Below are 15,156 nucleotides of genomic sequence, written 5' to 3' on the forward strand. Positions count from 1 at the left end.
AAGCAAAAGTAGTGGTCATAGTTTGATAGAAAATAATTGTTTTTGTTTAGGGAAGTGTTTCCTGCGGGGGAGCATGGTCTCTGGTATGTATGAGGGTCAATAAGAGCACGTGCAGAAGCATCAACAGGGGTGTCATTCTCCATTTTCATGGGGATGGAGCGGTCATTTCGTATCCCTGTATGTCTGGGTGGAGGCATCACGCTCCCCACAAAAAACCATTTTCCTCTTTTTTACTTTTTTCAGAGAAGATTTAACTAAAGGAAAAAGGTTTTCTGAACGGTTGGATGAGTTAACACTTTTGTGTCTGTCTTTCTCTTCCTTCTAGGAAGGGACCTCGCTGCCCTCTCTAAATGATATATTTTTTTGTCACACTTCATTGGTTTGCTCCCCTATACTGCATGCTTAGAGAACCTTCTTCCGTATTGAAATTAGACATCCATTAAGCAAATGATAGATATAGCTTCCCCACAAGTATTTCGTGTTTGAAAAGGTGCCCTAATAAAATTTTTGGAAAAAAGAATGTTCCCTAGTTGTGTGGCCCCTGTGCCTAGATGTAGGAGCACATGAAATTACCCTCCCGCTCCCATGAAATTAAAAAAAAAAACTCATTAATGTTGATGGCCCTACGCACACTCTCAACGTAGGGGCTACACAACCAGGCAACGATCTCTTGCCCAAAATATTTTAAATCATGAATCTTTATACAACATTAGGGTATTCAAACTATTATAAGAGGAACTCAGGGTTACATGTTAATTCACAAATGCAAACTCTCCAAAGGAATACAACACCTGAGTAGGCTAGCAACCATATGGATTATCAATACTGCCCTCAAACAACTCTTGCACGTATAAATCGCCTTTGTAGAACACTGGGAAATAGATTCATTGTCAAGTATCTCTTTCATTTACAGGTTAACATCATTAGTCCATCACACTGATATATATATAGTTTGGGAGGCATCAACCATTAGTGCACCAAAACTCATAATGATCAATTGCAATGATCAGGACCTCCAGGTTTGGGACCAACCATAAATTATTAATGAGAATCTTATTCTTAACACGAAAATCCGTTCAAGGTTCTCATGTGATCTAGTTTAATATTCACACATATACACTCCATTATTGAGAACACAGTGTTACAATCATATGAACAGAATACCTAGTTGTGAACAATCATAGGTCCAACAGACAACTAGTCACCCATTAATATCATGTAAATAAATTAAGGGTAATTTACACATACCACCCCTGAGGTTTGATGAAAGGATAATTTTACCCCCCAGTTTTGAAAAATTCTGCGTACCCCCCTGAGGTTTGCAAACAGTAACAAATAAGCCCATTTTGTCAATTCATGACTAACAGTGTTAAAAATAAGAGGTGAACTGACAAAATTACCCTTGCAAGAAAATGGGAAAAAAAAAACAGTTTTGGAACTCCAAGACACCCAATAGAGCCTACGTGTTGATGCAGTTTAGGATAAGGGCTAACAATACATTTGCTGGGCCATGTACCTACATTTGGAACTCCCTCCTTCCAAAGCGAACCACAATATTTTCCTTCCAAGGTACTACACACCAACTTCTGGATTGACAGTTCGGTATTCCATCTGCTAGTACCTTCACACACACCAACTCAAGCAGCTGTAGATGAGTTCATCTCACTCAGAATACGGCAGTATGTATTGTAATCTGATGTGTTTCTGAAGCCAGGAATGACATCTGAGAAGAACCTCAAGACTGCTGCTAGATGTTGAGAGTCATTGGAAGCAAATGCTGCCTCGAGAAATAATGAAGGACGGACAGTATTCACCTGAAAATCCAAAAATGCTTCTATCATAAGTTATTCAACATCACAGATACCACAGTTCCATGTATATATATTGAAGTTAGTGTATTAGTGGAATGACAAACTTGAGTGTGAAGACAAGGAGAAAGCAATGACGATGGCCATAGAGGACGAACCAAAACAGTAAACAAAATGGAGCATGCATGCAAATGAGTTGTGTTTCTCCAGTTTGCAGATCATTAGATCTGTTTCATCAGGTGTAGTCGTAGATGATGAGATACCCCGTTTTCTGAGAGAGGCCATTGGGGCAGGGGAGGTGAACCATAGTGGAAACTTGCTGAGTGATTTAATTATATACTGGGTAGGGGGGACACCTTCTTAGCTACTATTTGGGGCATCCCCCATACTAAGGTGGCCAGGGGAGGGGTTGGGTTGGATTGACTTTACATTTTTACCTCTTTGAAAGCATCCCAACCATATAGTAAATGGATCAGAAATCCCATACTCTAACCCAACCCTCCTCAATTTGTATTCCCCTTTTCTCTTAGCAGCATATATAAAAATTTTAATTTATCAAATCCTTGACTTTCAAAGCCAGAGTCCATCTTGTTGATGTATGCATTTACGCTGTCCTTCCCTACAAGTTCGAGCTTTTAGGTGAAACGGTAGCGAACATGGTATCAAAGCAAGGAGGTTGAGTGTTCGACTCCTGGGAAGTGTCAAAGGAAGTTTTCCCCTACTTCTTTTCCCTTGATGTCATGTGTGGGCACATGTATGTGTCACGTGCAAGGACCGAAAGGCCTACACATGCAGAGGAGTGTTGATGTATACATTTACATTGCCCTTTCCTACAAGTTCGAGCTTTTAGGTGAAACGGTAGCGAACACATTCTACACTCCGGTGCCAAAAGAAAAGAAGAACCTACCTTAATAGCAACAAAAAGTTAAATACTAACCTAAGGTGGGTAGTTTCAGTTGGCAAGGACCAAGACCTCATAATAAAGAGGTCATGAGTTCAACTCTCCTTGGGGCCTACCCATTAAAAAAAAAATTCGCTATTACGCTAAAAATCAATTAAAAGGGATATGAGCCAAAGAGGATGTTAAAACTGTACTGCACAATTTCATGATCTATCCCAACACCCAATTGCATCGGCCAAACCAATCCAGATCAAAGACTAGTATGTTTGGGTGCAAGCCTGCAGATAATCCTCTTGATGCTAATGCCCATCTTGTGAGCAAGAATGATGAACTTGTGGATAAGGGGCGATACCAGAGACTGGTTGGGAGGTTAATTTACCTCTTCCACACTCGGTCAGACATTGCTTCTGCCGTTAGTCTGGTCAGCCAGTATATATGCATGTTCTATACTCCTCTCATATGGAAGCTGTGTTTCGTATTCTTTGTTATCTGAAATCTGCTCCAGGATGAGGGATTCTTTACTCCTCATGATCACCTATGAGTTGAAGCTTTCACAGATGCATATTGGGCTGGTTCTCCTGATGATTGCATGTCTACATCTAGGTATGATACGTTCTTAGGGGGAAACTTGGTTACTTGGAGAAGCAAGAAGCATGCTTTTGTGGTTCGATCCAGTGCTGAAGCAGAATTTTGGGCTATGGCCCAGGGGGAGTGTTGTAATATGAGTATAAGGGTAGAATTATCATAGGGATATTTCAGTATTTGTACCCTCTTTCATCCTATTATAAATAAAGTCTGGCTGTGTTTCATTGACATAAGTCAGATTTCCCCAATCAACGTGAAGAAATGGAGATGAATGTCAGATCAGTTCGAAAACAGATTTGATAGGTGGGGCATAGAAGTAGCTGATCATGTTGCAATTCTGGCTTCTCGGGACCTGCATGTACATTTTGTTAGTGAAGGCCTGCAACGAATCAACTGTAAGCCATTGAGCCATTGAATCCAGGCTGTGTTAGCCTAATGATCAGTAAAACCAATATGTTCTCATACAGTCAGACTGGACAGTTGGACTGTCAGCTGGTCAAACCATCAAACTGTGGTGTATACTTAAAAAAGTAAGTTGAAAGTACACTATGCTAGAGAGGAGACTTGAACCCCCTAGTCACCAGCACATTTGCAAGCCCATATACACTGAGCCAAGACTAATTTCATAATCATCGAACCTCATATCTAATATTTACAACAAAAAATAAACATATGATGGACTTTTCACATCAGATCATTCAGATTGCCGGGCCAGACGGTAGATTGCCAAACTGACAACTTTTTTTTTTTTTTTTTTGGGATAGGCATCAGAATGACTATTACTAAAAAAACAAGCCCCAACAAAGTACAACAGCAGCCATAAATCCTGCTAGTAACAAGAAACTTAACAGCTGAAGGACAGACACCAAGGGCCCCGGCTTGATCGTGTGTGTGTGTGTGGAGACCTGCACGTGGAATGTTGTTGTGTATTGATATACATGGTTGTGGCCCCTACTTAACAGCATAGTTGTCAAGGCATCGCCTAGGTGTCCAGACACATTTTTTTGGATGGGCGCCTTGGTTGCTTAGGCGCTGTCTAGGGGATGGTCTTGTTGGTGTCGCCTTAGTTTTTTGACCCCCTCAACTGCCTTGGTTTGCCTAGATGCTGTGACAACTAAGCTTAACTGCTCGAGCTTTTGAGATAAAATGGTTATAACAGTAGCCAAATCACCCTCAACCATGATATTATGAAAACCTTCCGCGGCTCTGCCAATGCAAACTGTAACCCCATCTATAAAGAAAGAGCTCCATTCTGACCAAATTTCCCACCAATGGGGCCTGAATATTCCCCACAATGTTGCCATTAGCCAATACAATCATGCCACCCACCCCTGAAGGTCCTTGGTTGCCAAGAGAAGACCCATCGAAGTTACAGCTGATTTGGTATGATTTCGATTTCAATTTCAAATGGATTTCATGAAATAGTCAACAAATAGATTTTTGGTCAAGAAATTGAAATTGTTTTGGTTGCATCAGTTTGAAATCTTTCAAGAATAAGAAATCAATTTGGTAGTTCAATTTCTGAGAATAGATTTTCTACATTTCTTAGGGGGTGGTGGTGGTGGCGGCGGAGGAGGGGGGGCTGGGAAGGGGGGTGGTGTTGAAGGCGGCAGCAGTGGTGGTGATGGTTACGAAATACAGTGATTTTTCTGTCATTTCTTTTTAAACATGTCAAATGACGCATTAAAGTGGATCTCATAATAGACTTGAAATTGATTTCAATTTCAATATTGAAACAGGTCCTTAGCTATTTCACTATTTTAGATGAGATTGATTTCAATTTCTCATAAGGAGAAAAAATCATAAGACCATAATTTCAATTTATACAAAAAAAGGGCGTACCCAGTGCACGAGGCTCCCACCACTGCGGGGTCTGGAGAGGGTCATAATCTACGCAGCCTTACCCCTGCTTTCGCAAAGAGGCTGTTTCCAGACTCGAATCCATGACCACTTGGTCACAATGGAGCAACCATACCGTTGTACCAAGGCCCGCCCTCATCATAATTTCAATTTATGATCCCATGAAATTGAAATAGAAATCATACCAAAACAGCTCTTAAGCTTAAGAGATTCTTCTAGTGGAGGCCACAATTCCACCTGAACTCTTTCCTGAGTGTTAAATGCAATTACATTCCTTCAATCTGTGAAAAGAAGTGTGTATCTGAATAGAGGATTTTCCATAGCCCAATGAGAAACCCTCACTTGCACCCTTTCTATCACCACTGACTCCGCAGAGAACTCATCTTGAAAGAGGCGGGCATTACGTTCCTCCCCAAAACACCACAAACCAGCATGTAAAAGTGGCTCTCCAAAGAAATCCAGATACCCCCAAAAGGAGCCAGGTCCCAAAACCAGATTAATCCCACGACATTGTTGGGGAAAGGCGAGACCAAATGAAATACCGACAAAAAGTGAAACAATACCCTTGGCAAAGAGGCACCGGAGAAACAGGTGATCAACTGATTCTCCATTCTCCTTACACATAAGACAAATGAAGGGTTATAGGCAGCATTCCCTTCTTCTAAACTGGTCGATATCCACAGTCGTAGCTTTATTATGAACAGTTTCCCATCCTATAGCTTTGCATTTCGAGAGGGTGTGGGATTTCCGTAAAACCTTGTAAGGGAAAGGAGCATAGGGATGCTCCAGGTCCTCGAGAAAAGCTTACGTAAAAAGGACCTAATAGCAAAAATTTGGATGAGAACAACCGAGTCATAGTTGTCACGGTCTCTAGGCGATGCAAGCCGTTGGAGGAGGCCTAGACGCAAGGCAACACCAACAAGGTGCCCACCTAGGCGACCAAGGTGCCTGGACGCCTAATGACGCCTTGACAACTATGAACTGAGCTACATTAAGGGTCCATATCCTCTCATCCTGAAGCTTTCTAGATAAGACATCCTGTAGGGACATCAATAACTCATGTACCATCTCTATTTCGCCATCCCTGAGGCCCCTCCTAAAACCTAGGTCCCAACTCAAACCACCCTGATCTAGAAATGCACACTAACAGTTCTATTAGGATAATCGGTCAGTGAAAGGAGTCTAGGAATCTAGGATAACAGATCTGATGTGCTGGTCTCCCTACCAGAGATCATTGGAAAACCTAATCCTTTCCCCATCACAAAATTGCCAACCTTATTTGCCTCAACAATCTGACACATGGTCCACTTACAAAAATAGTTTGGATGGATGGAGATGGTGTTTCCTAGCTACCATGGCAGGTTCCATAACCAAGCAAAAAGGCTGTAAAGGGGCGTTCAACATGCAAAGAATCAAGGCATCATGTTTATTTCAGACTTAGTGAATACTGTAAATTGCCACAAAAGGATGATCCTGTGGCATAGGAAAGCATATGGAATATAAATTTGTAATGGGCATCTAAATAGATCACTGCAATTGATGATATATTATATCTTTATCCATGGAAAGAAACAAGGCTGCAGATTTTGTCATGGCACTTTAAATAAGCAAATCATTTTGCCTATGAATTCCCAAGGAACCTCCTGTATATTATACAGGAGGACTGGGGGCCGTAGTTATCAGGAGAATTCTGTCATAGTTCTGATGATATATTCAGTGTTCTACTTTCTGAAAGGCTTATTTCTATTAAGAAATTACCTTGTTTTTCCGTGCATAACATAGAGCTTCGAGATAATATCCATCTTGCACTAGCAGCAACACATAGTCATGATGCAATGAGAGCTGTCTCAGCATATCCATACCCAATTTCCTTGTCTGGATATTATTGCGACCTGAATCTAATAGTTGTAATGCAACTTCTTTTGAGGGCTCAAGGATCTGCATGAAGGAAAAATAAAATTGAAGGCAGGACAATAAGCAGCACAAACAACAACTACTGTTACGTGTATAACAATAACAATAATAATGACAATAACAAATAGTAATAACAAGAAACAATTATACTCACAGAATGTGCAACAAATTATCAAAATATTAAAAATTGAGGAACTCATTCTGATGTATATGTAAAACATAGTTTCTTTATCAAAAAGACCCCACTTACAAATTGAAATGGAAATAACACCATCCTTACTAATGAATCATTTTAAATGAATCACGTCAACAGGCAAGATTTGGCAGATAAGTCAACAAATGGACCTTGTTTATGATGAAAAACCCAAGTTCCGCATAGCGCTCACTGCGGGCTAGCAGTTGTATGGTTAAAACATTCAGATTCTGATGTACTTTGAGGTTCTCCAAAGCAGCACTGCAATTACAGAAAAAGATCAGGGTTTCCCTAGAGCTCTTTTAAAGTATATCAAATGAAAATCGGGCATCAACCAAGGAAATACTAAATGATATACCTGTGGAAGTACTCAACAATAATAGCGACCAAATAAGAAGGATCTACTGCCATCCCTTCCTCTACAGGAGCAAAGATGGAACCATACATCTCACCAGGTGAAATCGCTGGAGAAGCAACTTGTGAAACCAGCTGCTCAGAAACTTCAGAGTTCAATCCACTGGGGCCAAGCATTTGAGGCTGTAAAGTAGAATGCTCTACCTCCTTACCAGAAGTTTCAGCCCCTGTACCATCTTTAGTTCCCAAAAAATGAAGATTGTTGGGTTGGGATTTTTCAAGAGGCTCCCCAGAACTGCTTTTCATTACTTCAGAGCCAACATTCTCCTCTGAGTCTGAAACCAAAGCAGTTGATGATCTATTCACTGTCACACCTGTGGCAAGATCCAGAGATTCATTTTCCACATCTCCAGTTCTGAATTGTTGAGGTTCCCCAACCACTCCACTTGCAGTTGCTGATTCATGCATGGTTTTTCCAAGTCTTGCAATTCTAGTCAGAGAGCCATCGACTCCAGTCCTGGAGCTATCTACATGCCGTATGCCAGAAGTGGAACTAGTCTCACCACCCACAATTCTTCCCAGAAGAGTACTTCCCATTTTAATTGAATGAGAGTAAGAGGTAACTAGCACATCAATTGCTCTAGCAACCAGGGGTATGGGTCTCCGTTCTAGAATTATACTGCGAGTAATCGCCAAGCATAATTTCTTAGCCTGCAATGTAAATCAAATAGCATATAGCATCAAACTAGGTGCTACAACAAGCATTTTGTGCACCGTATACATAAAGCTAGTGCTAAATGCACTTCCTAATCATAAAATAGAAACATCACCTTGCTGGCTTCCAGACTTCGCAGCTGCAAAAATTCTAGAACAGAGGGCACTTCCGAGTTACTGGCAGCAATGGCCTACAAGCAAAAAATGATATGCTTCTGCATAAATTCATAGACCACAACTGGTAACTATAAAAAATAACTAGGACGTAGGAAGAATCCTTACCTCTAAGTCCAAGTGGATCCTCCACAAAGCACCATGAGAAGAATCACATATAAGGTCAGGAATGAGAAAAGTCCACTCATCTCTGTAGATGATTCCTTCATGATCACTCACTTCACTTACCTCTACAAGGACTGTATCCATGCTGCTTGATCGAGAGGAGGAAGTATTAGCCCTGGGTAAACCCCTCAGTAGGAGAGGAAGTGGAGCAGATATTGGTGCCCGGGAATCTGCAGATATGTCATATAAAATAACAACTTTGGCATCCACTTGATGGACAAGTAGTACATTATCAACCACACTAACTGCAATTTTGCTTGAATAAATTGGCAAAGAACCCTGAAATGGGAAAAGAATGTCCTCAAATGAATAAAAGTACATCCTCCTGCTAGGAGACAATGACGAAAGAATGCATTCTCTGAAAATGAAATTACAAATAGGCTTCTCTGGAATTATGTGAGCAGATGAATTTCTACAACTTATACTTAGTCTTTTTTGTAGTTCAAACAGTATGCAACGAATAGAAAAACACAATGATACAACAGATACCGTATCAGAAAGCAAACAAGGAATGAATCATAGTTCCTCGTGAAAAGAACAACACTATTAATCATCAACAGAGAAATATAGCTAACAGCTTAAGAAATTTTTGTCCATTCAATACCAATACAAAATTAAAAAAATAGCACCACCCAAGAAGTTTCTACAGTCAACTTATAACCTGTGTATACCTTAACCAACCAAAACTGACTTGACATGGTACAAGTTATAAAATGAAGTCATAACCCATAAAAAAATTATGAGTAAACTGCATGCACACACCATAAAGAGAACACTGATGCACTCCCAAGCTTCATGTCTTCACTCTTGAGGCTCCATATGCACATGGGGCTTCAACATTGAAACATTTTGGTAGGGGATTTCTTATGAGGGATGTACAATAATTGACCAACCCTTTCCTAGGAGAAAACTTGAAGGCTCCATCTTGTCACAAGTGAAAAAAAAAGAAAAAAAGAGAGGGAACATTTCTAATCATTACCAACAACAATTGTGTAATTAAAAAGCTTATTAAACATAGGGACTAAAATTTACTTACACTTTTCAAACAAAATACTTAGAGTTAGAATTAAAAACTATGGCAAGGGCTAACTTTGGCTTTATGCCAGGTAGACCCACGACTAAAGCTATCTACTTATTAAGGAGGTTCATAGAATGATATAGAGATAGCAAGAAGGATCTCCATATGGTCTTTATCGACCTGGAAAAAGCCTATGACCGAGTCCTTAGGGATCTAATCCAACACGTCCTAGTGAAGAGAGGGGTGTCAAGTAAATATGTGGATGTCATTAAGGATATGTATGTGAACATGGTGACTAGTGTGAGATCTGTGGGAGGTCAGGGCAAGGAATTCCCAATTACGATTGGGTTACATCAAGGTTCAACTTTAAGTCCTTACCTTTTTGTGCTTATAATGGATGGACCAACCAAAAGCATTCAAGACGAGGTCCCATGGTGTATGCTCTTTGCCGATGATATTGTTTTGGTGGATGAGACAAAAGAAGGGATTAACTTTAAGTTAGAGCTTTGGAGGTCAACCTTGGAAACAAGCATAGTTGTCATGGTGTCGCCATGGCGTCATATCGCTGGAATAGTGGACATATCGTTGGTCGATATGGTATATGTAAGAATATCGACCGATATGGCCTCCATGGCGTCGCCATGGCGCTGACATGGACGCTATACCATGATATATGGCCGTATTGGCCGATATTCTTGTTCAAGTGTAAAAACTGTAGTTTTTAATAATTTTTTATTTTTTTTAACCTTTTAAAAGATAATGCTTTTATCTTAATGTGTATTGGAGGTGTAACTTTTCCACATTAACAAAAAAAAAAAAACAGTTGACTAATTCCTATACCCTAATAGAAATCGAAAAGACTCTCACTCAACAGAGAAGGAGAGAGTCATTAGAAGAAAGAGACGCAAGACTTCGAACCCCTTCAGCAGTCCAGCGACTATCGGCCTCCTTCGTCAGCTCAGGCAAGTTGTCCTAGCTCCGGCGAGTTCTCCCAGTGGGTAAGTAAATTTTTTTTTTATTTGGTAGTTCTTCTTTTTCTTCAGTTCTTCTTATTCTTCTCCTCCCAGTCCTCCAGCGAGAGACAGAGAGAGAGAGCGTTGTCTTCTTCACTTCCGGCGACTCCTCTTCTCTTTTTTTTTTTTTCTTTTTTTTTTTCTTTTTTATTATTATTAACACAGGCCAATGCTGCAAGGTCACTGCACACGCGCAGAGAGAGACAGAGAGGGAGAGAGTCGTGAGATACAGAGAGAGTCGACACTCAGACAGAGGTTTTTTTCTTTTTCTTCCTGCCTTGCAAAGTTGCAGGCTTCATTACAATTCCCTCTCTTCTTTCATTCATTCTTCTTCTTCTTTTCTGGTTTCTCCTTTTATCCATCCCCTGTTCTGGTTCACAACAGTTCCCAACGGTTGTGACTTGTGAACTAAGCTCGCTCATTCCTTCTTAAGCCACATGCACTGGGCGACCTGAACCCCAGAATCTTAAGCCGTAATACCTCTCTTGCTGTGAGTTGGAGCTTTGCAAACAAAGCTGATTTCCTCTCTACCGCCACCTGCAATTTCTGGGACTTTTCTTTAAGTTGTTAGTAGCTATTTCTTGTGACTACCTCTTGGAATCAACAGGACCTGGGGTTGAGAACCTGGTCCCAAAGTTGCAGAATCATCAGAGTTCTAACGAAGGAGAAAACTCCTTCAAATTGCTGCTGTTTTCCTCCTCTTGTAGCAGCTTGAGCCATTGAAGATTCTATTTGATTACAGCACTGCCACTCTATTTTCTTTCTTCTTCCCTTGCACACAGCCACACACACACAGAGACAGAGGGAGAGAATCGAGAGACAGAGATGGGGGGAGGGATTTATTTGATTTTTCAACTTTATTATCAGCAAGACTATTGCTATCAATTATATAATAGGCTAATCCATGGTTTCATAATTCATATACACTAATGGATATTACACTTTCATGAATTAAACCATATTAGATTAGTACACTTTTATGTTGATTTTTTATGTTATAGGGTATACATTATAGCATACTACATGACATTAAAAATAGAGAAAATAAAAAATAAAACATGGTCGACATGATTGCCATGGCGGGCGGCATGCCGATATATCAATTAGACACCCCTCCACCGACTTGGATAGCCGTGACGACGTGACAACTATGGAAACAAGAGGCTTTAAGATTAGTAGAACGAAGACGGAGTATATGATGTGTAATTATAGTCACACTATGATGGGTACTGATATGGTGCGAATTGAGGAAAGAAAGATACCGCAAAGTGACTATTTTAGATACCTGGGGTCAATCATAAATAAAGAAGGTGACATTGAGGATGATGTTTCACAAAGAATTAAAGTGGATTGGATGAATTGGAGAGGTGCGTCCGGAGTGCTGTGTGACCGGCATATTCCTCTAAAGCTTCAAGGTATAGGACTGTTGTAAGACCGGCCATGATGTATGGGGCAGAATGTTGAGCAGTTAAGAAGTGTCATATTGATAAGCTTTGTGTAGCAGAGATGAAAATGTTACGATGGATGTGTGGAAAACAAGGAAGGATAAAGTTCGGAATAAACGTATAAGAGCGAATTTGGGAGTTGCTCCAATCAATGACAAGCTCCGTGAGAGTCGTTTGAGGTGGTATTGCCATATTCAACGGAGACCTAGAGATGCCCCAGTACGGAGGAATGATATGATTCCGATTGAAGGAGCTAAAAGAGCTAGGGGCAGACCTAAAATGACCATAGGGGAAGTGGTGAGGAAGGACATGCATGGCCTAGGTCTTGTACCAAGTATGACCACGGAGAGAGCCTATTGGAGAGCTAGAATTGATGTTCCATACCCCATTTAGCTGAGTTTCTCTTGATGTGCTGGGTTGTGCCTACTTCATCTTACTATCTTTCATCTTTTTTATTTTAAAACTCTATTTTCCTTACTTTGTTCTGTTTGGATCCATGTAGCCGACCCCATTAAGTTGGGATAAGGCTGAGTTTATTATTGTTGTTGTTGGCAAGGGCTAAGGAATCTTTCTGAAAAACGCTGAAAAGTTTAATTACCTAATTTAGTAATTGTCTTCTGGAAACAGCCTCTCTGTAAAAGCAGGGGTAAGGCTGCATACATTATGACCCTCTCCAAACCCCGCAGTGGTGGAAGCCTTGTGCACTGGGTACTCCCTTTTTATTTAGTAATTATCTAGCCTTGTTTTTTTTTGGTGAATAAAGAAATATATTAAGGCAAGAAGAAAAATACAAGGACTCCCCTTAAAGACAGGGGAGCAAAGGCAAAGCAATACAAAACCCCAACCCTCAACTAGGAGAAGCACTAGGCGGATACAAAGAAAAAGAGATGCCCCCAGAATGAAAAATTAGCATATTCTAGGGGAATCGATGTACCCAGAAGTGACCACAGAAAGATTGCTTTTAATGTCGAAGGCAATGGTGTCCCAAGTCTGCTGATATGATTTGGAATTGAAAGTCCATCTTTTGAGGTTACACTCCATTCAAATATGGTAGATGGCAGCGTCAAAGGCAAGCTAACCCACTGCATCATAATGAAGTTACAAGCAAAGGACATATCCATCCCATTTCATTCTCTAGAGAAGGGAAGAATTCTTCTCTGGTGAGACCAACATTTGGCAAACAGCCCTTTCCAAACTGAGAAGGAGAAGGAGCAGGCAAAGAAAAGATGGTCCACGTCTTCAGGGGAGTTTCAGCAGAAGCAACAAATGGAGGAGACAAGGATCTGTTTCTAAATAAAGAAAGCTTGTGTAGGAAGGGAACGGGTGAGAGCTCTCTAGATGGTGAAGCTATGGTGGAGGATGTGCCCTTTGAACCAGACAATTTTAATCCAAGGAATCACAAGGGCCCGAGCCCGGATGAGGTCCCAATCAGATAGAGCTGAACTGTTCTAAGGAGGAGGCAGACCAAGTAAAACAATATCGCCACTCCCTTTGGGCCTTTTACTGATGGACGGCAGGGCATCCCAGACAACAAGCAAGGGAAAGGAGGAAGAAGATGGAGAGTTCGAACCATCATCATGGAGGATGTCTGAAACCAAAGCAAGCCTGTCAAGGACAAAATTATATCTACATCTGTCACCCATAGAGTGGGAGAGAATCCCCATAGGATGCCAAGGGTCCAACTAGAGGCGAGTGGCAACACCATCAGTGACAAATGATTTAATGATCCTAGAGGCAAGGAGTCCAAATTTCAGGATCTTCCTCCAAACCCAAGAGGAATCTGAAGGGGTGGAAGCAGTTCAAAATTTCAAATGAAGTCATTGTGGAGGAGCCTTGAGTAGACCCAGTCTGTTGAAATTATTTTATCCACCCATGTCCCCCTTTGAATAGTCCGCCATGTTAGAGGTCTTGTATGATATACATATTGTTTCCTCCCTTTCCTACAAGGTCAACCTTTTAGAGGAAGCGGTTTCAACATGGTATCAGAGCAGGCAGGGGTCACGGTATTGAGTCCCTCTAGGAGCAGGCAGGTGTTGAAATTATTTTATCCATCTGTGTCCCCCTTTGGATAGTCCGCCGTGTTAGAGCTCCTATATGATATATATATTGTTTCCTCCCTTACCTACAAAGTCGGCCTTTTAGAGGAAGCGGTTTCAACATAGTCTACCCAAATGCTTTTCTTCTTCGCAGAGCTTCCAGATCAGCTTGAGAATACCTGAAATGTTGACGTCTTTAATTCTTCTTAAGCCAAGGTCCCTTCATTTTTGACAAGGCAAATAGAGGCCCTATTGATAGGTATGTAGGAAGGAGGAAACATCAGACCCTTTCCAAGGGAAGGCACACATCAAAGACTCAAGCTTCTTGATAGTAGCTTGGGGAAGCCTGCAAATACCCACCCGATAGGTGTAAGAGGACTGCAACATAGATCTCATTAACTCAAATTGACTGGCATAGGAAAGGAGCTCACCCTTCCAAAGGTGGAGCTTCCTATGTATAAGGTCCAAATTTGGGGTACAGTGGTGAGCAGATAGCCTGGAGGGGAGCAAGAGAAGGCTCAGATACTTGACTGATAGATGGCCTAAGGAGAACCCTATTATGTCCTTCAGGCTAAGCTTGTCTACCTTAGAGATACCAGCCAAGAATAGAGATTTCTGATAGTTGACACGAAGGCCCGGCATGCCTTCAAACTTCAAAGTGGTGCAAGTAAGTCATCACAGCCTCAACCGAAGAAAGGTTGGCTTTGGATCGTCTACGAAGGAGAGATGGGAAATCTTGAGAACCATGCATTTCGGTAGAGGAAAGATGAGGTGTTGGTACATTTTAGATTGGAGGCTTCTGGAGAGGACTTCAAGGGCTAAAATGAAGATGTAGGGGAAGAGGGGGCAGCCCTAACAAATACCTATAGAATACAGATGAGGGAAAAGTACATAGACGGGCTACCATTGATAAACACTGAGAACTGGGCTGAGGAGAGGCAATGAAAACCCAGTTAACAAATGAAGGAGGGAAGGA

General features: G+C 41.2%; 1 protein-coding gene across 4 annotated transcripts in view; it reads right to left on the reverse strand.

Annotated features, from left to right (window-relative positions):
* Positions 1-1,458: 1,458 nt before the first annotated feature.
* The window catches only part of LOC122642470 (regulator of MON1-CCZ1 complex-like), a 45,758-nt gene continuing 32,060 nt past the window's right edge, over positions 1,459-15,156 (reverse strand). For 3 of the 4 annotated variants that reach the window (XM_043835969.1, XM_043835967.1, XM_043835970.1), the window contains 6 exons: positions 8,612-8,947; positions 8,446-8,520; positions 7,620-8,326; positions 7,414-7,522; positions 6,913-7,092; positions 1,459-1,814 (listed from right to left, as the gene is read on the reverse strand). In XM_043835969.1, the coding sequence (XP_043691904.1) occupies positions 1,638-1,814; positions 6,913-7,092; positions 7,414-7,522; positions 7,620-8,326; positions 8,446-8,520; positions 8,612-8,947 (1,584 nt within the window). In that variant the 3' untranslated portion in view covers positions 1,459-1,637. The remainder of the gene's footprint in view (positions 1,815-6,912; positions 7,093-7,413; positions 7,523-7,619; positions 8,327-8,445; positions 8,521-8,611; positions 8,948-15,156) is intronic. The other variant, XM_043835968.1, reaches the window with a different exon arrangement.

This window comes from Telopea speciosissima, chromosome 10 (genome assembly GCF_018873765.1).
Source record: "Telopea speciosissima isolate NSW1024214 ecotype Mountain lineage chromosome 10, Tspe_v1, whole genome shotgun sequence".
Taxonomy (NCBI): Eukaryota; Viridiplantae; Streptophyta; class Magnoliopsida; order Proteales; family Proteaceae; genus Telopea; species Telopea speciosissima.